The sequence below is a fragment of the Lepisosteus oculatus genome, chromosome 11 (genome assembly GCF_040954835.1).
Source record: "Lepisosteus oculatus isolate fLepOcu1 chromosome 11, fLepOcu1.hap2, whole genome shotgun sequence".
Lineage (NCBI taxonomy): Eukaryota > Metazoa > Chordata > Actinopteri > Semionotiformes > Lepisosteidae > Lepisosteus > Lepisosteus oculatus.
This window is the reverse complement of record NC_090706.1, coordinates 19,471,764-19,494,794: the sequence shown is the minus strand read 5'-3', so window position 1 is coordinate 19,494,794 and position 23,031 is coordinate 19,471,764. Positions and strand designations below refer to the sequence as shown.

The window sequence follows — 23,031 nt, the reverse complement described above, 5'->3', positions numbered from 1 at the left end:
CCATGGTTCAGAGAGGGACACGTTGGGCCCCTGAGCAAGGTTCTTAACCCCAACTACTCCAGGGGTGCTATATAAATGGCTGACCCCAAGCCTCTCTCCCTTTCTGTGTGTCTCATGGAGAGCAAGCTGGGGTATGTGAAATAATCATTTTAAGTTTTCTTTTTTAATATACAAAATCCAAAATGTGCTACTTTCCCATTAATGGTTATGGGTCCTAAGTGAAACATGCAAAGTGGAGCAATAGTACTTCATGCTCAACTATGAAGTAAAAAACAAAACAGACAAGAATGGCTTTGATTTTATGACTTTTTTATTAATATGTGCTGATATAGAGGTGGCACACACCCGCAATCACGCAAACGCTCTGTAAAACAACCCCTTTTGGCCCAAAGAGCTGGCAAATCAATAATAAAAAAGAATTTGACTAGATAAATAAATCGATTGAGAAATAACAAATAATTGATTGTAGAAAATGGCACATTATGTGCCCAACCCCAGTGGTGGCACAAATGTTTTTGCAAATTGGTGCCCAGATTCACTGCAGACTGACCCTCTTTCTCTGAAGTCTCTGAACGGTCTTCACCTACTGCGCCTGGCCAGGCTTGCTTACAGCTGATAGCATCTTTGTGCCACCTACCCCCTGTGGTTACTATTGGCACCATTTCCATCTCCTGCTCCCTCCCCCGCCTTCTATCTCCCTATCTTCCCTTTCCTGAACATGTGCAGTGTACCCCAGCGGTCATCTGACTGGGAATCAGGGTGTCTACAGCTGAGTACCTGGAAATCCCTCACAATGTGCCTCTGAAGGAAGAACAAGCCAAGAGTCTACAAGTGTACCATAATCACATTGCACTAGCCCCCAAGGGTCTTCACCACATCTGAAGCCAGACAGTTTGAATACCAACAGCAGGTCTAGCTGGGCTGAGCCCTTGTCAGCAACATCATACTTTCCCCTGACACAGTGAGGCATCTGTGCAGTGTGTCAGTGCTCAGCGGAAGGATTTCCAATCTGAGTTTGCCTCTGCCTACATTCATTGGGAACCGCTGGTTTAGACTGAAAGACAACTATGTACAGACAAACAGACAGCAAAAAACCTCACACGGGGTCACGTCAACATTCCTGCACAGCACCCAGAGATATAGCTTTATATTTATATATGTATATAACATTTGACAAACAAACTAGAAGCTTTGTAAAAAATTCAGAAATTTATGGCAAATTAAATCAAAGTGATGGAAAAAATACCCAAACCTGATCCTATTTTTCCCTCAATTTGATGGTTTTGACAATGAAACTATTAGGTTGGCCCAATGACAAAGAGCACCCATTACAGGTGATGTCACACAGGTAAATAAATTTGAGACATAATTACACACACATAAACAATGTTCTTTTACAACTTTCAAGTACAAGGACTAATTGATATTGTGAATGCTGTCCTCTCCTTCTGTGCCCTACTCTGTTTGTGCTGTCAGAAGATTCAAAGTTTCTTCAGGCTACAGTATTTTATGTAGCTTTTCAAAAGATATCTTAGGTATCAGGATGTTTTGAGGGACCTACTTGAGTGTTGCACATCACTCACATTAGTTTTGCAGATGGAGCTACACATACATATTTCCCCACCTTGTTTCTGTACTTCCAGCTTTGAAGAGTTAGCAGTTCATTGATTTCTGAAATTCTGTATTTGTAAAGTGAGGAATGTGAAAATGTGAAGATTACATAACACAAGTTATGAAAATTAAATACATTATATAGCAGGAAAAACAGGTGATATATGCCATTACCTTTCTTGTGATGTTTTTTTAAAGTATGAAAACAATGAGATAATGTGGTCACGTGCTTTGCTCAAAACATTTCTTTATATTCATTTGTATTTTGCTTTATTTATGGATAATCAAATATATTCTTAGAATTGCCTAGGATCACAACAACAGAAACATTCATCTGAAGAAGAAAGTCATTTTAATATAGGCAGAAATCAAGCCCTGCATTTACCCAACTTATCAGACCACAATTAAAGAGAGCTTGTGGTTAAAACAAAACAAAAACACTTTGTTTTCTTTCCTTTTCGTCTTTAAACTTCATTATTCAGATATATGGCCTTCCTAGTTGAAGCATACAAATTAATACCCAACACATTCAAAGTGCAAACAGCAAACATTCTAAATTACAAAGAGGACAGGTGCAATTTCTTAAGAACGTGCTTCAATTTGAATTCACTTTTCATAGGAGGATCCTAAAGTCACTGATTGGGTTGAAAGGCATTGCCTGTCATCGTTTCAGGGGCATGTAAAACAAGAAAGGAGACACTATAGATTTTGCAAAGTAGCAATTTGATTTTCTCCCCTTGTTTGCTAGTGCAAGGGACAGTTGGAGAATTAATTAATAACAGCTTGCAAAACATAAACAACAACATGAATTGTAATTGCTTTCCTGCTTGTTGCTTCTGAATATCTGAGACAGGAAGAATCTCCTGGGGCTGGCTGTTGGTGCTGGCTACACATCACACACTTAGAGTGAGACAGCCCTCTCAAGGGGCCGATTGTATCATTAGCACATCTGGGATTTCTGTTTTTTTCAAGGGATGACATTAATGTCATTTCAGCTTCTCTCCTAAATTTTAAGAACGTTTCAGGAATGGAGGAGTTTAATTTCAGACTGGGACTGGTTTAAGACTAGCTGCAGGACTTTCTCAGTCTTTTCTATAAGTCTGGCATTTCTAATAACTTGAGTATCCAGACCCAGAAGCTCTAGGAAGAAATGTGCAAATTCAGCTCAAGTAAACTAAAATGGAAGTTGTGAGATTGGATTTAGCCGTAGTGGAAGTAGCGTCTCACATTGCCTCAGAGCAGAGCTCTAAAGACATGCTTGGCTGTAGACCAGATGTGATGTTCAATCATGTAGTCCCATAGTTTTCATTAAAAAAGCCCAAATCATCTAAATCTCAAATTTCATGCAGGTAACACTCGAAAAGAAACCACACCTGTGAAATGCCTTGCAGATAGGATTGAGATAAAGGGATTAGATGTGTGAAAGCCCTGATCACTGATCACAGAGTGATGGCAGGCAAAGATAATTCCATCAAGGGTAAAATACACTATAAAAGCACCCTTATGTGAGCTTAATAGGTTCTTTAACGCCCATATGCTCCAGTGGGGGAAGGCTGGAAGGTCTTAGAGCACCTCAGATCAGATCTAGCTGATTCCCCACTCTCCAAAACACACCCTCCCCGATTAAGCCACAACTGAAATCATAGTTGCATTCACTAGTTAGAGAGTTACACATATAGTACTTAGCTCACAAAGGCTCTCAGTGATGACCATGACTGCATGCACACAGTAGCAATCAAATGCTGACTGACAGGAGACCTGATTGATAGAAAAAACCTTGGGAAAATTGCAGATTTTCAGGATTTTTTTAATTTTTCAATGCTGCTTGGAAAGAAGAACATAGATCCATGGCATATAATTTAATGGTTCCGAATATGGGTAAATAGTGGTTGACTGACTGAGACAGGGAGATACATTTTTCCCACTTCACTTGACTTTTCCCTCTGTCGTTTCTCTCGATCATCGGACATCATCGTATTTCTCATTCCACGTGTCAGAAGACTGCATTTAGAAATATTTGCAAAATGGCACATCTCTGCATCCTGTAATTAATAAATTCCTTTCAGTCTTCAGTGTCAGCTGGAGACACATTAAAGGGGGAAATCAGGGTGGGAGAAGGGATCCTGAGGGCAGCTTTGAAAAGAAAAATGTGTCTAACTGGTTGTAGTGTTGGGCCTTGTTTTGTCAGTACCAGCCTAATAGAAGTCGTGTGATAATGCTAGTTCAGGGCCCTGTAACAGAGCAGCCACATGAGTTGTCTCAAAATGAAACACTGCAGAGTCAATGAGAAATGGGTATTCTAAATCTATATGAGATAACTAAGGGGTTGATATCAGCAGTTGAGGGCAGATTTTCCCTATATAAGGGGTTTAGTGACTATGTGACGGTTGTACACTTGGGTTTGGGTTAGACTCTCACTGTCAGGAGTGACAGTCAGAAACTCAGTCAGCAAGAGTCTTGCTGTGAGACTTTTAAGAGTACGAAAGATCAACCCTGTAAGGGGGCCAGTTACTGCAGCAACCCAAGAGGGAAATGAGCAATATCGAGTCTTGTGATGAGACTCCAGGTTATGTACAGACTCATAGGGAGACTACTGGGTAGCAGTCTGAAGGTCATTAGGTTATAGAGCAGGGGAAAAGTTCTGCATAGCAGCTTCAGTACATGCTGTGTCTGCCACTGGTAAGGTTATTAAGACAGTAGAACAGATCCTGCCAAATGAGACTGACCAAGATGAGATCATTTACCACTGCTACTATTCTGAAGGAACAAGATGGTTACAATTGACAGACCAATTTTTGGTTATAAAAAGACTAATAGAACCAATGTTGTTTCTCATAATTTAGGCTATACTCTACATAGGGGGTTAATGTGTGCAGATTCCCTGCACTAGGCTATAATATAAGAAGGATATTGCTACAGGCAGCAATGTATTTTTAATGCAGATGTGTCTACAGTTACATTAGAATAAAAGGCCCTTGATGATTCAAGGTTTTATTAAGTATAGGACAGCCACCCAAGCCTCATCCCTATGGTTCTGAACCAAAGTGAAGCTGAAAGCTCTTAGGCTTTCATACAACTTTACAGCTCTCCTTAGAGGCAAGATCATTACAATTGGCACCATTTCCACCTGCCACGCTTTTCTTCCTTTATTGCACTTATCCCCAGACTGTCTTCACAAATCGCTACCTAAAGGGCTGCCCAGCTGAAAATCAGGTCTCTTTTTTATATACCTTTCTTGAAGCTACATACATGTGTCTACTGTATAATAACAGCTCCTCTATCTAAGAACTTTTGTTTTCACAATCACAGCCCAAAGCACCTGTGCTTGTTTGCTGCTTCCAGAGGTTTGCTTCTGTAGCTACTTTGTTACTCTTTAACAAAGCACAGCTCCAAGCTCTTCTCATGGAGTTTATAACGATTGTTCAACCTGGGATGATGGCAGCCAAGTTTGCTTTCACTTCAGCTGACCTACATGGTAATGATTCAATAAAAACTCTAAATACCACATGTAACCTTTTATCCTTTTCTCCAGCTCCTCCTTGCTTCACTCCTCACTCTGCAGCAGGCTCCTGACTTCCTCATCCTACAGCCAGGTCGCTGGTCCTCAGCCGAGCAAGTGGAGCCTATTCTTACCATGACCTAGGTCTCAATAAACACTTTCAATACATTTAATTCTTTGTTGTTGTCATTCTTCTGGAAATTATCCATATTAAGGACAAGGACTTGAGTTCTCATGGAGATTTGCTGGATGCAGGAGATCCTTCTGTGTTCTGTACAGTTCTGACTGGTTTTGTGACACATACTTATTGTCCTTATGACCATGTGTCGAAGCCATGGATGGATTTTTGTTTGTCGGCAAATTATGGAAATTCCATGTGTCCTATTCACGTGTGTTTCCTGTGGCTTTTCACAAAGTATAAAGCAACTTTTTCAACAGATTTGCTTGATTACCATTAAAGGTCTTTTAACTCTACTTTGTAGCTCCAAACTGAAACTTCAGATGCAATCTGAAACATTTTGCCCTTTCATCTCCCGAAACTGGCAGCAAGCAGACACACTTCTGTGCAAATCTTTCTGTAATCAAGCAGATCACGTCTTTCTCTTGCTGTGGCATTGTTTCAATGGCACTAAGTGATCTCCAATTGGCCACCACTAGGGGGAGTTTGTATTTACTGTATGACATCACTATTTCGCCTACTGTGTCCTCCCCCCACCTCTTCTCAGGAATGCTCAGCCAATGTGTTATTTTCAGTCAAGGAACTGCCAGGATTTGAACCTGAGATCTCCTGACTGTAGCGCTTTTTCTATACTCTAGTCAAAGGCCTTTTCTTTTTTATGGAAGATAGTGAGAGTGGTGAAATACCTGACCTTTTGCTCTCTTTGTGCAGTCACAGGGAATCCTAATTGAAAGTGTCTTTTTGGATAGAAAAATAAATAAATAAATAAATAAATAAATAGTTGCTCAGTTCTCCATTTGTACAGGCCACAAGGAGCTTTTTTTTTCTTCTTTTAACCAGCATTACAAAACAAATTAGAAAGAACACATAAAAAAAGGCAATTCTCAGACTCCTTACATATAGAGAACTCTGAGAGGGGGGGCACCTTTCTCACCTTTGAGCTTTGCTGCTTTTCTTTTATCCAGACAAAAGTTAAGATTTAACATACATGTCTGAAAAAGTGAGAAATCAGGAAATCCCCAGGCTCCAGGCCCGGAGCAGGCCTATCCTGTGAGAAATGCTGGACACATTTTACATTATATCATAATTTAACACTTTTATTTTTTGCTATTTATATTAATTGTTTTATATATATATGTGTGTGTGTGTTGGTAGGGCTTTATAAAGTTGCCTCAAGTTCAAGGCGTATTGCTTCTCCTGGCAGAGAGCAGCTCTGGTTAGTTCCATGGATTCTTGATGGACGAGGCCCCTGCAAAGAAGCCTGGTGTTTGTGTAAAGGTTCTGGCTATCCTTCCTGGATTTGTGTGCCTGCTTGTTGTGTGGGAGGGGGGAACTGTCAAGAGACAACTCTAAAAGAGGGAAAAACAAACATGAAACAGGGATGAAACTCAGCTGAAAACAGATTTGTGATGTGTACAGCATTGATCACAACAACTAAACTCAACGTGAACTGACAGTAGCTTTCCATTGGTAACTGACAAAAGCGTATTAGCAGTGTGTCATTTACCATAATCTTTGCCCTCATTTTCTCTTCCCCAGCACAGTATGTGTTTTATTTTGTGCTTTCCTTTTAGATTTTGCCCATGTCATTGTTTTAATAGAGTGCTTTCAAATATTTTCCAAAAATATTTTTAGAAGTACTACCTTATCCACTTTCTTCCTAAGATATTTACCCATTGTCCATTTGCAGAACTGGGTAGATGAAACTGTGGGTTGTCCTATCCTGTATGGGAAAACATTAACACCTTGTCTTAACATTTAGTCAGTAAGTTGTCAGCTGAAGGAACTGCACTTTTTATTTCTAGGTTCCACCCAACCATTTTCAAACTGCTTTATCTAATTCATGGTCACAAGGGGACTGGAGCCTTAGCAAACCAGGGGCACAAGGCAAGACACATCCTGGATGGGATACTAGCCCATCACAGGGCAGACACAGACACTCACACCAGGGCCAATTTACCCAGAAGCCAATTAACCTACTAATACACTATGCTTTTGGACTGTGCGAGGAAACCAGAGCACCCAGAGGAAACTCATGTGAACACAGGGAGAACACAAACATCGTGCAGATAGCACCCCAGGTCCAGAATTGATCCAGGGGCCCCAATGCCGCGAGGCAAAAGAAGCTAACCACTGTGCTGCCCCTGTTTCTAGCTTCTTCTGGAATAAATGACAGTTAAGGGGTTAATGTGTGCTGTCAGTATGACTAAGAAATGTTTTGAAATTGCTGAGATTCTTAGAGAAACTAAGTTGTTGCCATACTTATGTAAATCTCTAACTGCTATTTAACCCAACAGATGCAATATTAAAAACTAAACTCAGACCGATTCAAGATGTGTTTTGGGGGGTTTTTTTATAACATGTTGACTCGTGTATATACTGTATATATAAATTTTATATTGCTGTTCATTGTGTTGGATTAGCACAGTGTGGTCATTATTTAAAATGAATCTTAAATTTCTGGTATGCTACATCAGAATGCTCTGCTAAAAGGAGGGGTTTACAAAGTAAACTGTAAACCAATCAAATGGACTTAGACTGTATTCAAGCAAATCGATCTCAGGTTGGCTGGCCTGGCAGAAATCTAACAAATGTTCAAAGATGAGAAAGGGCCTCCTTCAGCTCTGGTCCTCTCTCGACCAAGAAAATAACGCCCAAACCAGGCCTCCACAGACTAACCCACAATCCTCTAACTGGCAGTGAGAACAGCCCTCCCATACCTCTTACCCAGCACTTCCTGTTTGGGAATGTCAAAGGTCAAACATTAACAACATGTAATGGAGTATATTACATAAAAATTGTGCCAGGAAGTTATTTCGCTCATTTGTCTGTTGGATTTTTTTGTTCATTAGTTTTGCTTTGTAAGTAAAACCTTTCTCTCCTTCTTCTCTCTCACGCCCCCTGCCTTCCTTTACCGAAATGGTAAAGGCTATTCGAGGGCCTAGAGATAGAGAGAAAGAAGGTAACAGAGAGAGTGTCAATCATGTCACAAACTCTATACCTTGTTTCTTATTTTTGTGCGATACAAGAAATTTGTTCTCTTTTTTGTTCCTATTTACAGCTTTGATTAGAATAATAATCAGAGTATTAATAACAATTAGAATCCTCGTGGCAACGAAGTGTCCGGTTCTTGTCCAATTTCCACGACAGACCTCTTTTTGTCCACCCCCCCCCATGACAAAAGGGTCAGTCTGGGTTTCTTGTGGCCATTGAGGTGGACATGAAATTTTGTAAGAGGTCAGCTCCAACAATGCCCCAGAAAACATGACAACGCTGGTCCAAGGGTCCTACGAAGAAGGGAAAAGTGGCCAGATGGTTGGCATTCCAGGAACTTCCTCTCTGCACTGGGCAGCTGGGACATCCTGCGGATGTGTGAACAACTGCAAGACCTGGACCAGTCTGTCCCAAACTTTTATCTCCCGTTAAAGAAAGCAATGTTCCCAGGATCAAGAGAAAAAAAGTTCAAGGTGACCACTAAAGGCAAAGTAGCAGCTCAGTTTCTAATGGTTCTGCACTGAGACTGTCTGGAAATAATTTTTGGCAACATTTAAGAGCTTTCAGAATCTATGGTATCGATGTGCCCCAACTGCAAAGAAAAACAAAACAGATGGATCTTTTGTTTGGGAGAAACTCCCCCATCCCCCAGCCTGCCCCACCCTGTGGCTGGAAAATGACACTGGCCCAAGTTGCACAGAGAGCCCTGTGCTTCTGGGAATTCCTGTGCAGGGACATTTCAGTGGTAGCTGTGCTTGTGTTGTCATGGACCGTCTGAGTAAAAGAGGAGGGGAAAGAAAAATCTGGAAGGACACCGCTGAGGGTGGTGTGCAAGTGCAGGGTATTAAGCGTGGCTGGAGAAGAGATGAGCCGAGGAACCAGTGAGTAAATGAGAGGTCCAACCCAGTATCACTCCTTCTGTTCTGTGTTTGGAGCAGCGACTCAATCCGGGAAAAATAAGGCAGCTCCAACCCCGCTGACTCAGAAAGGTTTCTGGGAAATCCATCAGTGGAGGAAGATGGCAGGGCTCGGGGGGGCAGCCGCCATCACTGGGGTCCAGGGCTGGCAGGGAGAAGAGAAGGGAGGGGAAGAAAGGGTAATCGTAGGATGTAGTCAGGAAAATAAATGGTAGTTTGCAAATGGGAGAGGGGAGGGTTATATTCCTTTGAAAATGTTGTTGCTTATTGTTGTTGGAGGGTCATCAGAGACTTGTAACCAACTGCATCTGCCCATCCCCTTCACTCATGCCCGGTTCCATGCCCACCTGCACTAGGTAGCCCTCCCCGCTGGGCCGGCGGGCCTGGGGCTGGTAGAAGGTCTGCATCTGCCCGCGGGATCCCATGGCTGGTCGCCCTGAACCATAGTACAGCTCCTCGGGGGGCTGGGCAGAGCGGGGAACCACCTCCAGTGGTTCGGGGCTGCTGTCAGGATAGGGCGAATCCCGAAGGTTGGTCATGCTGGTGTAGAGGGAGTCCCTATTGGGCGACTGCAGCTGGGCATCCAGTCCTTCCGTCAGCTCAGCGGTGTAGCTCTCCGATTCCTCAGGGTCGCTTTGGTACAGGATGGACTGGGCCCTCTGAAGCAGCAGGGGCTCCTCCAGGGCTTTGTACATCAGCTCGATATCGATGTTCTCCTGGGGGGCGTCGGCCACCATGGCGTCTTCCTCCCCCCCGCCACCTCTGCTGCTCTGCCCTGACTCTCCCCCCGCCCCCTGACCACTGCTGTGGTGCCCCTTTGCCAGGCTGCCCCCTCTCTCCACTCCCCCTCGCAGGTTGTTGTGCACCAGCTCGGAGATGATCATCTTCTCGAAAGCGGCGGCGTCGCTCAGGTTGCGCCGACCTCCCAGGTTCTCTGTTCCACGGGGATTCAGGAGAGGGGGAGGACCCCCAGAGCTGTCGGAGCTGCCCCCCCCGCCTCCCCCACCCCCAGCCCCGCCCCCAGCCCCACCTCCTCCCAGGAAATCACAGCCGCCTGCACCTCCAGGACCCACGCTACGCAGGGAGTAACTGTTGTTGAAGTTGCCATTGAGGGGCAATGTCTCCATGCCACAGGTGTCCCGGCTCTTCGACAGCGTGCTTTCTGCGCAGAGGGAGAGGGAGATGGAAAAGGTGAGAGAGGCACAGAAGAGATCCGATACAAAGAGGAGTGAAAAGTGCGTGTTGAAGAGCAAAAAAGAGAGATGGGGGGAGAAAGAAAAGCAAGCACTTGGTCAGATCTCCCCATAGCTCTACAGAGTGCTACCTTGAAGCCTGAGCAGTACCAAAATCCTTCCCATACAATTTTCTTATCCCCTCTCCCCACAGAAACCCATATGGAGCAGGCACTACAAGAGAGATTAAAGTCAGTCCAAAAGCCGTGTGGTACAACCTGACATCTTCCATTTTATCACTTTTATAATGTGGCAAAAAATTCAGCGTTTAAAAAAATAAACACGTACTTTACACAACTGCTCTGTGTAAAATAAATTGAAATAAAATGAACCTGCACCATCCCAATAAATATTGGTATATTGTTTTGCGCTTTGTAACTGAAGGTTGGAAAATCAATAAAATGTCTGGAAACTTTAAAACTTTTTTATGTTTAGGCTTCCTTTGTGAGTGTTTACCATGAGGGAATATATTACACACTGTTGTTTTACAGTAGTGCTGTGATTGTATCTTCTGCTACAGCGTAGTATTATTTCACACGCATATAATGACAGCTGTAAAATGCCTTAAACACTTCTGTGGTAATATATAATAGTATTTCTATAATCAAGTGAAGTAAATTCAAGTGAATGTTTGCTGAATCAAAAGAATACCATTGCAATAGGAGTAAGAGCCACTGCCTCACAGCTCTTGGGTCATGGGCTCTATTCTGAATTGGGATACCTTCTGTGTAGAGCTTACATATTCTTCTTGTGCCATTTCAGTTAGATTAATTGAAGCCTCTGAATTGTCCCTGTGTGTTTCCTGTGATGGACTGGTATATCATCTAGGTCTGTCTTGGCACCCTGTGCCTATGGGATGAATTTTCCCAACCCATACCAGGAATACACTGCTTTCTGGTAATGAATGACTGAAGCTTTTTTTATCTCACTGTGTTTTAAATAACTCTCTTCTTAACAGGGAAAATGATTATCTAGAGCTAATATACAAGAACTCTATAGACCTCAATTGTTTAGAGTGTAGAAGACATTCAGGATAATGGTAGTTTTCTGAATTGTTTTCTGCATTGCAAAAAAAAAGTGTAACCCCCTTCACATTTAAGAAAAAGAAAGATTAATTCATAAGAGCCTCAATAAGAGATCTTTCAATAAGGTTAACTGTAACTGTAGAACAGTTGTCCAGCGAAGGCCATAAAGAGGGGGCCAGTGATGGACTACAGTATATAATCCTTTCTAGGAAATGTGTTTAGGCAGACTGCCCAAAGGAAGAATAGCCATGAATTACAGCCTTTAGGGTTAACATTCTGATTTTCATGTTTTTAATATGCTGATATGCATTAGAATATTTCCATCTTATTATTTGGGCCTTTGTGAGAATGGATCCATTGCTTTATTTTTTAATTTTTTCCCAATACACAAAATGCATTGATGTCAGTGGAAATTAAGCATAAATGCCTCGACAAGATGAGACCAATTATCTACAGCACACTTGGGGGGGTTGAGTTTTGTCATTTCCAATTCAAAATCCTGATGGACTGGTTTCTTTTGGAAGGCAGTAGCACATGTGAGTTCATCCAGAGACAAAGAGCAAGACAGCCTCTCAGAATGCCCATTTATCCAAAGCAGAGGGAATCAAACAAAAGGAAATGACGTACTTGGATCTCGGAATGTCCCTGCATGTTCCAGGAAAGGCACAGGAGGAAAGGAGAGAGAAATGAGAGAGAGAGGGAGTCAATAAGTTAGACAGGCAGGCAGGCAAATCAAAACTGGCACTGGTGAGATTAATAAGTAATCACGTGGCAAAGAAACAAATTCGATGTGGCAGCTTAGCTTAGCCAACTCAGCTGCCTCCTCAAGCGCACTGCCAAGCAAGCACCAGAAGAGCAGTCTGGACCTCTGAGCCAAAATCAACACGTGGCCCTGAGCTATATCTTCAGGACAGGAGAGCCCCGCAAGGGGACTCTGTATCCTGTGTCTTCTGCACCTCCTTATTCATTTCCAGGATTCTTGCTTGTTATCATTTCCATTTAGGTTGTTGCGGTGATATGTTTCTGCATCCTAGAGTTTGCTCCAGAATGGGTGACAAATAGTGAAATTGGTTTTACTGTACTTTTGAAAAAAAAAATCCAAAACAACAGCATTCTTTTACCACTGCAGCACGCACAGGATAAGAACTGCTCGTACTGGGACACCCTAGTAAGTAACAGACAAAAGTAAACCAATTTAATAAACTTATAGGGGGAAGGGGTGTCTGTTATTGCTTAATGTCTCTTAAATCACCAATTATGTTATCTCAGCCCAAGACACAATATCATATGACAATTATATATATATATATGTTTTTGGATCTTTTGACTTATTTTTCAACAAATAAATCAACATACAGTAGTAAATTAGAATTATTCCAGTGATTTTTATAATAAATATTCAAACTCTTTATTTTATGTGTTGTAAAATGTATAGAATTTGTTAAAGCATAGCAAATTGAAACTTAAGCAACACACATTTAAGGGTCAGTAAGCAACTGATCTCAGCCTACAAGATCACTTTGTCAGCACTATACAGTTTCTTGTATTAGGAATTTGTCTTTTTCACATACCCCATGTTGCTCTCCCTGAGACACACAGACAGAGACAGAGAAGCTTGGGGTCAGAGCGCAGGTTTAGCTATTTATACAGCACCCCTGGAGCAGTTGGGGTTAAGGGCCTTGCTCAGGGGCCCAACAGTGTTGGATTCTCCTGCTAGCCGCAGGATTTGAACTGGCAACCTTCCAGCCATAGGTGCAAATTCTTAGCCACAGAGCCACCACTCTGCGGTGGACACAATATAGGTCAATATACTGTAAGAATATTGTATAGGAAATCCACAATATAGGAATATAGGACACAATTTATATTCCTGAATTTTTAAGATATTATTTATTTTTACTTTGTTTTAATATTTGTGCATTGCACCGTTATTGCAGGGAAGGTCTGACATTTTTTATTTTTCAGACCAAATTCCTCAGCACATTTTGTCCATTACATACAAAGTTTGGTAAAACAAAGTCTGTGAAACCAAGGGCTTATTGTATTCACATTAGAACTGAACTGCATAATCATTAGAGATTTCTTCACTTGTGCCCTGTGTGGTTTTCACTCAGGCATTCATTCTGACGGGGTCCGTGTCCACTTTGATAAAACGACATGCTGTGGAAGTGGAAGTGACAGCAAGGCGAATCAGTGTAGTAAAGGGCATTATCAGCATGGCACCAGGCTGTGGGCTCAATTCTCTTCTGTTCAGTCTTTCAAAAGTGACTTCTGTCAGCCACTCTCTGGATCATCTTTATGAACTACCCTCTGGCTCCATGCCCTCCAGTTTACAACAACCAACCCATAAAAACCTGGAGGATGGGAAGTGGGTTTATTCAGGAGACAGAAAGTTACCTCGGTACAGAGTACACCATATGTGGGGTAGGAGCTGAGATACCAGGTCACTCCAGAAACTCCAGGGTTTGTGTCTGATACTGAGGAGGTCATAAGGACAGAACTGCTGCTTTTACTTGTTTGTTTATTTTAAAACGATCACCAATTACTGTACATTAAGTTTTAGCAAGCTCGTTCCCACTGGACCACTGGGGTGCAAACTAGCACTGACATGGCAGACAAGCACAACTCCTCTTACCTGTCAGTCTGAACCATTTGTCATGGAAGCGTGTTCTGACAGGAAACCTGTTTTACCTGGAGGCAATTTACAACCACAACCCCTTCACGGGGTGCATAATATATAAAATATGCTCTCAGACTACTTGGAACTCTGGAACAAATGATATTCTCTATGATATGGAAAGTAGGTTCTAGTCCTTGCTCTGTACCTCAGCTCAGCTCTCTAGCTTTGCACTCCCTCCTCGAATTTCTCTTGGCCTCACGGCACTGCTCTCAACACTGCTTCATTCTGACCTTGACTTTTGGATTACCCCAGCGTCTTGTTTATAGAGCTTGTCTTGGATTCAGCTTCACTACAGCACACAGTGTCTTCCTGATTACAGTGTCTTCCTGGCTTGAGTTTTGCTAGTTTGGATAACAACTATGCACTGTGTTTGTGTGCACGATGCTCTGCTTATGTCCCAAGCTGGATACCACTCCATGCTGACTGCAGTTTCTCTGTTTTATCTCTCCCCCTACATGTGTGCTAAACTTGTAACTCAGACTTTTGCTTAGGTCCACCTTAAGCAGCAGGTATCACAACTTTCTTTCAGTAGCATTTCCATGAAGATAACCAAAATGCTTGCTATTAAAATTAATTAAGTCTGTAATTTAAAGCCCTGGTAAAACCAGAATTTCTCTTTGGTTTCCAACAACTTCTTTGCCTTTAATTCAGAAATGTCTGTAAACGGCGCTACATTTTGATTTCCCACGCTCACCTCTTACTGCTGCTGTGTGTGAAGGTGCCCAGCAGTAGTCAGCATTTCCTTTTCAGAGAGCAGCTTTACTTCTTCTGGGGAAAAGCCCCCACCTCGTGCCTTTTCTAGGACATAAATGCTTGCATCAAGTGTCCTTACAGTGCTTTTTGTTTCCTGAGGTTTCTAATTAGCAACATGACCACCATCCAGCCTGATGTAATCAGGTATAGGAAGATACACAATACTGTTCCTGGTCAGTACAGGGATGGGAGTATTTAGCAATGCTAACTACCATTGTTAATTGTCAGTACAACAAACAGGTAGCTACTTTAAGTAGTGTAGGTGGTGTTTCTCTATCTAGTGCAGACTTTCTAAAATGATGCTCCAATATGGGTTCATTCTTTCTTCTTACAACAACAGATTATAGTGATATGATGCCATTAGGTTTTCAAAACCTCATCGGTTATGTTATATGATCAGTTACATAAAGTAGATCCTGGTGCCAGGTGGTATTTTTGCAGTACAGATAAAAATTGCAAACATCTCTGTTATACAAATATCATATACAGTACCGTACAATTACTACAGCATCACAGACTTGTTGCAAAAGACAACAATTTAAAATGTAGTGCACATATCTGAAAACCTTGTTCAATGTCAAGTAACTACATATTTGCAATAAAGAATACTGAACACAGAACAGAAAATGATAAATATTAAATGTAAATGCAGAATGCTTTTGTCATTCAGTTTTAGCAGCACATATTAGAAAGTGTCTTTTTTTTGTTCTAACTCGAAAGTGATCAACAATGTCCATTATTTCACACCTCTCAGCTAGGCAAAACACAGCAAATTAAAACAAAATAACAAACTGAAAAACAAGATACTTGGCTTAAAAAAAGACAGCCTGCAAAAATGAAATGTCTGACAGCACCGACACATGGTGTCTCAGAATCTAATGTTTTTTTTTTAAGCGAGCATTTTTCCCACAGCTTGTCTTTCAATTCCCAGTCCACTTGCAAAAGGTAGAGCAGTGGTTCACTCCGTGGTCATGTTGCAATGAAAGGTGTTGTCCTACACAAACAACAGAGCCTCTTTCAACTACAGTAGCTGTTGTTGAACTGAGTCTTCAGACATTGTGTGGGGGGTTACCTGACTCTTTAGACAAATTCATTTTGGCGGAGGAATTCATATAATAATGATTAGTACATGAGTCTTCACCGAAGCATATAATCTGGCAGCCTCAATTCCACTATGTCCACTTTTTTCCTAAATAAAAGAATAGATTTTATCATTTCATTGATGTCTAACCCACAAAAGTCACACTTCCTGCTTTCAATCAAGGGAATTAAAAAAAACTCACATTCTTCTATGTTTTTACAGCTTCGCAGAGATGGAAAAGAAAAATGCAGATGTTTCCATGCCTGTTGTTTTCAAACTCAAATGCAAAAATATAAAAAAAACGAAACCTGAAAAGTGCTGAACGCTAAGGATGTGTAACAAAAAAGGGAGCCCCTTGGGAATACAGACAACACTGTCAGTTTCTTCAAAGGGCAGAGTCCTCATTTTCTTGACCTGTCCTAAGAACAAAGGACATGTTTGTATAGAAGTCCCAGGAGATGGCTTTCTTAGCTCAGAGTTGAATGACAGCATAGTTAATAGGCGACGTGTAAGACCTAACACTCTAAAATGCAATTCTAATAATGGTCCTATCTAGAATGAGATTTTAATAAGCAATTCGGTGCATCTAACCGTTTCAGAGATGTCACTGTAATTAATGAGTCTAGCAGTAGCAAGCAGTATGAAGTGCCTAAACTGTAGAAAGACTGGATGGAAGAAAAATACTTCTACAAGAGACATTTTCAGCTGATTTCAGGACAAGAGCTTCATCACGGCCTAAGTGGCTCAGTAATACTGCTTCATACAAGTATTTAAAAGAGCGATACCATTCATACTTACATGTAGTGACATTTCTGACTTATGGCTGCACTAGCGACATGACACGCAAAAAGATCCTTGCTTGTCAGGAGAGAGGGTATGCTTTGCATTTTAAAACAAATGTTTTATTGTAAAATTCATGAACACTACAAAACTGTACGCAATATAAAGGAAAACTGTGATGAGAAAGCTTTCGAAGTGAGCAAGGTCAGAATACAATACAAGGTCTTAGACCTTGCTACTGTGGTTTCAATGAAGGAACAAAGGTTATTATAATAATACTGCTAATAATATTAGTTAATGTAATATACATAATATAAAAAAAAATTATATTGTTTTTGTTGTTGTTCCTTTATTTGAACCACTGGCACAAACTGTAATACAAATTGTATATATCACTTTCACAGATATATGAGGATCTGTGTTTCACTCACTGCTGTATCCTTTTTTATATTTTTCATTCAGTTTTAAATCTACTACACTATATGCATGAAAATTAATTTTTTAAAATCAATCCTTAAACACCCAGACTCACAGCTACTCTAACAACGTTTATGTCTCATATTGCATTCCGTAGTTATTTGCAGGTGAATAACCTGGCTATAACAATCATAAAATGCTGAATATTCTGCATATAATGAAAGCAGTTTTGACTAGATGGCTATGGTCTTCTTTATAGGCTCCATTGCAAGATTTCCAGGTAAAGGTAAGATTTCAATTAGAAAAACAGTGACTTGTACACATAATGATTCATCATCTTCTAATGATATCCCATCCATCCATTTATATCTTCTTCCAAGTCAGAGTCGGGGGGACGAGGTAGGGTACACCCTGGGCAAGAATGCCAGTCATACTACATTACTGTACCACCCTTAATGATGTCCTATTTGTTAAATTAGAATTGATGTATACATGTCTAATTTTGTGTTTAAAAAATCTACAACTCTTCTTCAGGATATCCAATGTCTTGTATTGAAAATAAAACATACAGCATTGCCAATTTCTGGAGTGGAATATAATAAATTAGATCATATTCTAATAGAAGAAGGTTTGACCTTGAGCTTCAGTTCGAGTGCTATTCATTATGTTTTAGAATTTTAGACAGATTCTAAATAACTTTAAAATCCACTCTTACTAATGACAGTAGTAGAGAAAGTTCCCCAAGGTAGTGAGCTACTGTACCATGTCTTTGCTATCTAGTCTGGTTTATGGGTTTATGTCTGCTCAAGGCACTTGTATAAAGTTATTTGAGAGCCTTTATTCAATCAGCTTAACTGACAACCAGGAAATGAGCTCAGTTAGGGAGACATAAACTAAGTGCCCACATGTGGGAATTGTAGTAATAAATCTGTAAGATTCCAATCTACCTGCCATGGGACTTCTGGATACAGATGGCATTTCTTTACCATGTCTGAGCACCAACACCACACAGCTAATACATCTTTGTCCAACTCAAAGTCTTTGACACAGATTACGCTGTCAGATCTCTTAGCAGTAAGGGTGTGAGTGATTTTTAATTAGAAAGTCTTTCTGTAATTTCGGAGGATCAAAAACAAAAGCATTAACTGTGGAAAACAATTCTAGCTGACAGCCAGAGGAGAGGACACCCAGTTGTGGAAGAAAAGCAGAAGTCACTTCAGAGCAGTCAGTTGTTTAAAAGTCCAATAAAAAACTCAATGAAAAAATGCTAACATACTGTACATATAATGTTGGTTTCATGCAATACTGTGTTTCAAGTGGCTATCTTGAAGGATATATCCATACATTTACTTCAACCACATCATCCAATTTAGGGTTGTGCTGGAGTGAGCGGTGAGCACAAGGTGGGGAATACCCTGATAGGACAACAGTCCTTCACAGGACAGACATACAGGCACAAACACACACACAAGGGACATATTGTCTCACAAGCCACTTAGCCTATCAGTATGTTTTTGGTCTGTGGGAGGAAACTGAAGAACCCAAAGGAAACCCACGCAACATGAAAAAACTCCATGCAGGTAGCACCCCAGGTCTGGAATTGAACCCAGTGTTTCAGCACCATGAGGGAAGCAATGTTAACCAGTACAACAGTGTGTTGTCCTTAAAGAATGCATACATATGAAAATGCTTCTATCAAAATCACAACTCTTAAACCTATCTCGATTGTGATTGCATTTGGCCTATTTTGTTCATAAACCTGTCAGACGGTAAGCAATGTAAGAGAATATTGCACATGCATGACTTTTAACTGAAGTTACCAGGAAATGGTGATTTCAAAATATCCTATTTTTTGGGCTCCATGCTATGTGAATTTCAAAGCACTTTGATTTAATGTGTCTACTGTATATGCTTTTTTCAAGCATAGTGTTGAACATAGAAAGCATTATTTCCACATTTTGGCAACCTCCATTAAGTAATTCAGCTTTACTGTTGCAGCTCACCTGTCACCATCAGATCTATCTCAGAAGTGTTCACTGCTCCCCCCATGCTTATAGCTGAATGAGCATCGACTGGAGGCAGGGTGCAGTTCTGATTGAGAACACTCCTTGGCAAAACACTGGAGTTGCTAGTGCAAAGCAAGCTGGGGACTCCTTGTCTGTTCACAATCTCACCCAGTCCCGAAAAACAAAACCCCTGAGATTTCAACACCCTCACAACCATGGTGGGCTAATGATATAACCAAAATGTGAACCACCGTCTCTGAAGTCTCCCTCACAAGCACGCACGCTGATGAGCACCCAGGTTCGTATTGCGCTGCAAAGAGACAGGATGGGACTTTCCACAAAGGGGTTAATTAGAAAAATCAAACTGTCAGAGCAGACGAGCTGCCAGAGTGTGCTTGTTAGACACGCGAGAGCAACAGTTGTCAGCAGCCACTTCACGCTGCCATTTGGTGCAGCCTTCATTTCACAGCTATATTTATCAGCGCAAGACAGAGAGGCAAGACGAGACACCCAGGCCCAGGCGTGGTTCAAGCTGTTGCATGTTCGCAAGCTGGCTTTCACCAGACCCTAACAGCAACAGAGACTGCCTCACACATTGCAAGACAACAAGGAAATTCAAATTAAAGAGCAGCAACATGACTCAGACCTGACATTTCTAACAAATGCTCATCAGAAAGAAGGCACTGACGATCCCACAATCACTTTTTTTGAAAGCAAGAAGAGGAAAATATATGACATTCTAAAGTCACACACAAAAAAGACATAACATGGAAGTTTTGAGAATCTGCAGACCCAACACCTAGACCAGCACAAATCCTGTGTGGGTCTCATAGAATGAGAGATAAAAGCAGAACCATATGAAACTCTACTCAACCTGCTTCTTTAATGGCCATTCTCTAAAATCATTTCTAGATTTTAGATTACAGATCTGCTCTCTTCAATGATGACTATACAGAACCTTTTAAAATTCTTTTTAGTCCTCTTTTCATCTGCTTTGTTGAAGCAGAACCATTTCCATGTTTCGTTTATGTACTCTCGTTTGATAAAAATTTCAGCAATCCTATCTGTACGTGCTTTGAAATGGTTCACAGATCAACGCAGAGCATGAGCCGCAGGGATTCGTGTGGCCTGTTGGCTTTCTTGTCTTCTTTGGCAAATGGCCTCCAGAAAACATTTGTCCAGTTCAGAAGCAATTTTTTTAAAACGAATGAACATCAGTGCAGCAAAAAAGTCATCTAAATCTTTAAAAAACAAACAAACTTGCATAATGCATTAAGTCCACGGTGTGCATCATTAAATCTGTAATGATCTTCTCATCATTGTATTTGAATAAGTAGTAATATGTTGCATTACCACCCTACAGCTTCCCATAAGCTCAGCATGGCTGGCCCGTTTTGTACTGGGATGGGAAACCTTTAAGGAAAACCAGGTAATTGAGGAGACGTTTTGGTTTACCAGTGGCCTACTACAGTAACCCCAGATACTGTTATAGGAGGTGATATCAATCAGAAGTCCTGCCTTCTTGGTTGTTAATGATCTCATGGCACTGTTCATTGGAATAGGGTGTTAAACCCCATGTCCTTGCTAACGTCTGATCTGACCTCCCTAGATTCCCCCTTTAATTATTTTGTGGGGCACATTCTCAATTCTCTACCTGATTTACTCTGAAGCACACCTGTACAGTACATTACCCACATGGGGCAGGATTCCAGAAGTGTCTTCCCTTCTATATGTAAAATGCTATGAGATTTGTCTGGAAAAAAAGTTCTATATACTGAAAATGCTAGGAATTAATATCAAATGGCAACCAGGGATGGAATTCTAAATGGCTGTGGCATGTAGTCATTTTCACAGCATGGAGTGTCTCATATTGTAGAGGCATGAATGATAATTTGATACTTTTTTACATAATTGCATGTTGTTGTTTTTTTTTCTAAGAGACATACTGAAGATTAGGAGCAGTGATCTGTTACAGGTGACAAAAGAATCCATGTGTTAGTTTGAGTAGGTTAGTGGACAGAACGGACTAGGAGAAGAGGGGCTAATTTCCTGAACAGAATTTTATGGATTTGTGATCAAGCTTTGGATTGTGTGCAAACAAAAGAGAAAAAACACTTAATGAACAGGTATTCCCTGATTTCTGAAAAGTAAAGTGGTTTGTAAATTGATAAATTATTGAGTTTTAGGCATTCCCTAAGAGGATGTGGCATCGTGCAAGAGAATCACAGAATCTTTATAGTGGAGTTTGGTTTTCATTTAAATTCATTTCATCCAAGAAACTCACCACCTCACCACAAACATTGATTGTTTTTGAAAGTTGGAGTGTGATCAGCATTATTTCAAGGATCTGTATGAAGTAAACAGGAAGAAAGAAAGCACTTCTTGATGTTTTCTTTCAATCTTGGACATCAGGCACTGCAGGCACTAAGGAAGAGCTTTCCATCCACAATGATTCAAATCAAATCAAAATCAAATCAAGGTTTATTTGTCAAATGCACAACAATACAGCATGCAGCAGTAGTTGCTGGCAATGAAATGTCTTTTCTATGAGCTCACCGGGGCGGGGGAGGGGGGGAGGGATTAAGGTGTAAAAATCACAAATTAAAGTTAATAAAGAAGGTTACATAATAATACATAATAGTACAATAGAAATTGAATAAAATAAACTCAGACAATACTCAATATGAATAGAGCTGCTACTGTATGTGTCCATGGTGTATGCAATATTTTACGTCCAAGTAGTGCAGTATGATGAATACAATGAAAACTGTATGTCCATATTCAGCCCAACAATTGTCACCTCTAACCCTTTAAAATACCTAATCTCCAACCCTATAACAACAGTAATCTCTCCAACATCTTTCCAGTCATCCCACAGATATTTTTACCAAAAAAGGTGTATTAGTTTTGTTTGAAACCTCTTATTATTCAATCACTTAATTTCTGCTCTTTCATTGTTTTTGCAACATGAAAAGAGATATACAATAAGTATCCATGATTGTGTAAGGACTAAAGTTTAAATGGAGGATAACCAAATTCTTCTGTCTTAGATTCAATTAATTAAGTTTGGGATTTCCCATATTTCTTAAAGAGCCCAGCTTTTCTGTAAACCAGCAGAACCCTGGAAAAAAGATTTTTCCTCTTGGGAGTGGTTAAAAAAAATTGACTTTTGGTTAAAGAACTACAGGACAGCCATGGGCTTTAACACAGTGACAGACTGGCTCACCGGTGGAATTGAAGACATTGGGAGACGGAGGGTTGAAGCCAACGGATTCAGCCAGGAGAGTATTGTAAGGACTGGTGCCAGAACGAGTCTGAAGGACAGGATTGGTGAGTAAGTGGTTTCCCATAGTAGCTGTGAGAGAGAAGAGAAAGAGAGAAAGATTAAGACAACATCACAAGATATATATGGTTTGAACCTACCAGTCACCCCCTGAAGATCAGAGATATGTGGCAGGAAACTCTAGCCGGCACAGTGGTGGAGTGATTAAGCAGTGAAAAACTCCTCCTCTTGAAGCACTTAGACCCTGGGTACAACTGCAGAACTGGGGTGCTATCTGTGTGGAGTTTTATATACTTGTTATATCTGTTATACCTGTGCTTACATGGATTTCCTCTGGGTGCTCTGGTTTCCTCCCACAGTCCAAAGAATTCCTGGTAGATTCATTGGCTTCTGGGAAAATTGACTCTGGTGTGTGTGTCTGTGTCTGTCTGCCCTGTGATGAACAGGCATCCAATCCAGGATGTACTCTGCCCTTTGCCTGTTGCTTGCTAGGATAGGCTCCCACTCCCCTGTGATCCTGAATTACAGTAGATGAATCAGTTAGAAAATGGATTGATGGATAAACTCTGGCTCAT

The 23,031-nt window shown here is 40.9% G+C and overlaps 1 protein-coding gene across 7 annotated transcripts in view; it reads right to left on the bottom strand.

Annotated features, from left to right (window-relative positions):
* Positions 1 to 292: 292 nt before the first annotated feature.
* The window catches only part of adgrl1a (adhesion G protein-coupled receptor L1a), a 308,794-nt gene continuing 286,055 nt past the window's right edge, over positions 293 to 23,031 (bottom strand). For 5 of the 7 annotated variants that reach the window (XM_069195903.1, XM_069195910.1, XM_069195907.1 and 2 more), the window contains 3 exons: positions 22,400 to 22,528; positions 12,084 to 12,101; positions 293 to 10,361 (listed from right to left, as the gene is read on the bottom strand). In XM_069195903.1, the coding sequence (XP_069052004.1) occupies positions 9,484 to 10,361; positions 12,084 to 12,101; positions 22,400 to 22,528 (1,025 nt within the window). In that variant the 3' untranslated portion in view covers positions 293 to 9,483. The remainder of the gene's footprint in view (positions 10,362 to 12,083; positions 12,102 to 22,399; positions 22,529 to 23,031) is intronic. The other 2 variants (XM_069195906.1, XM_069195908.1) reach the window with 2 other exon arrangements.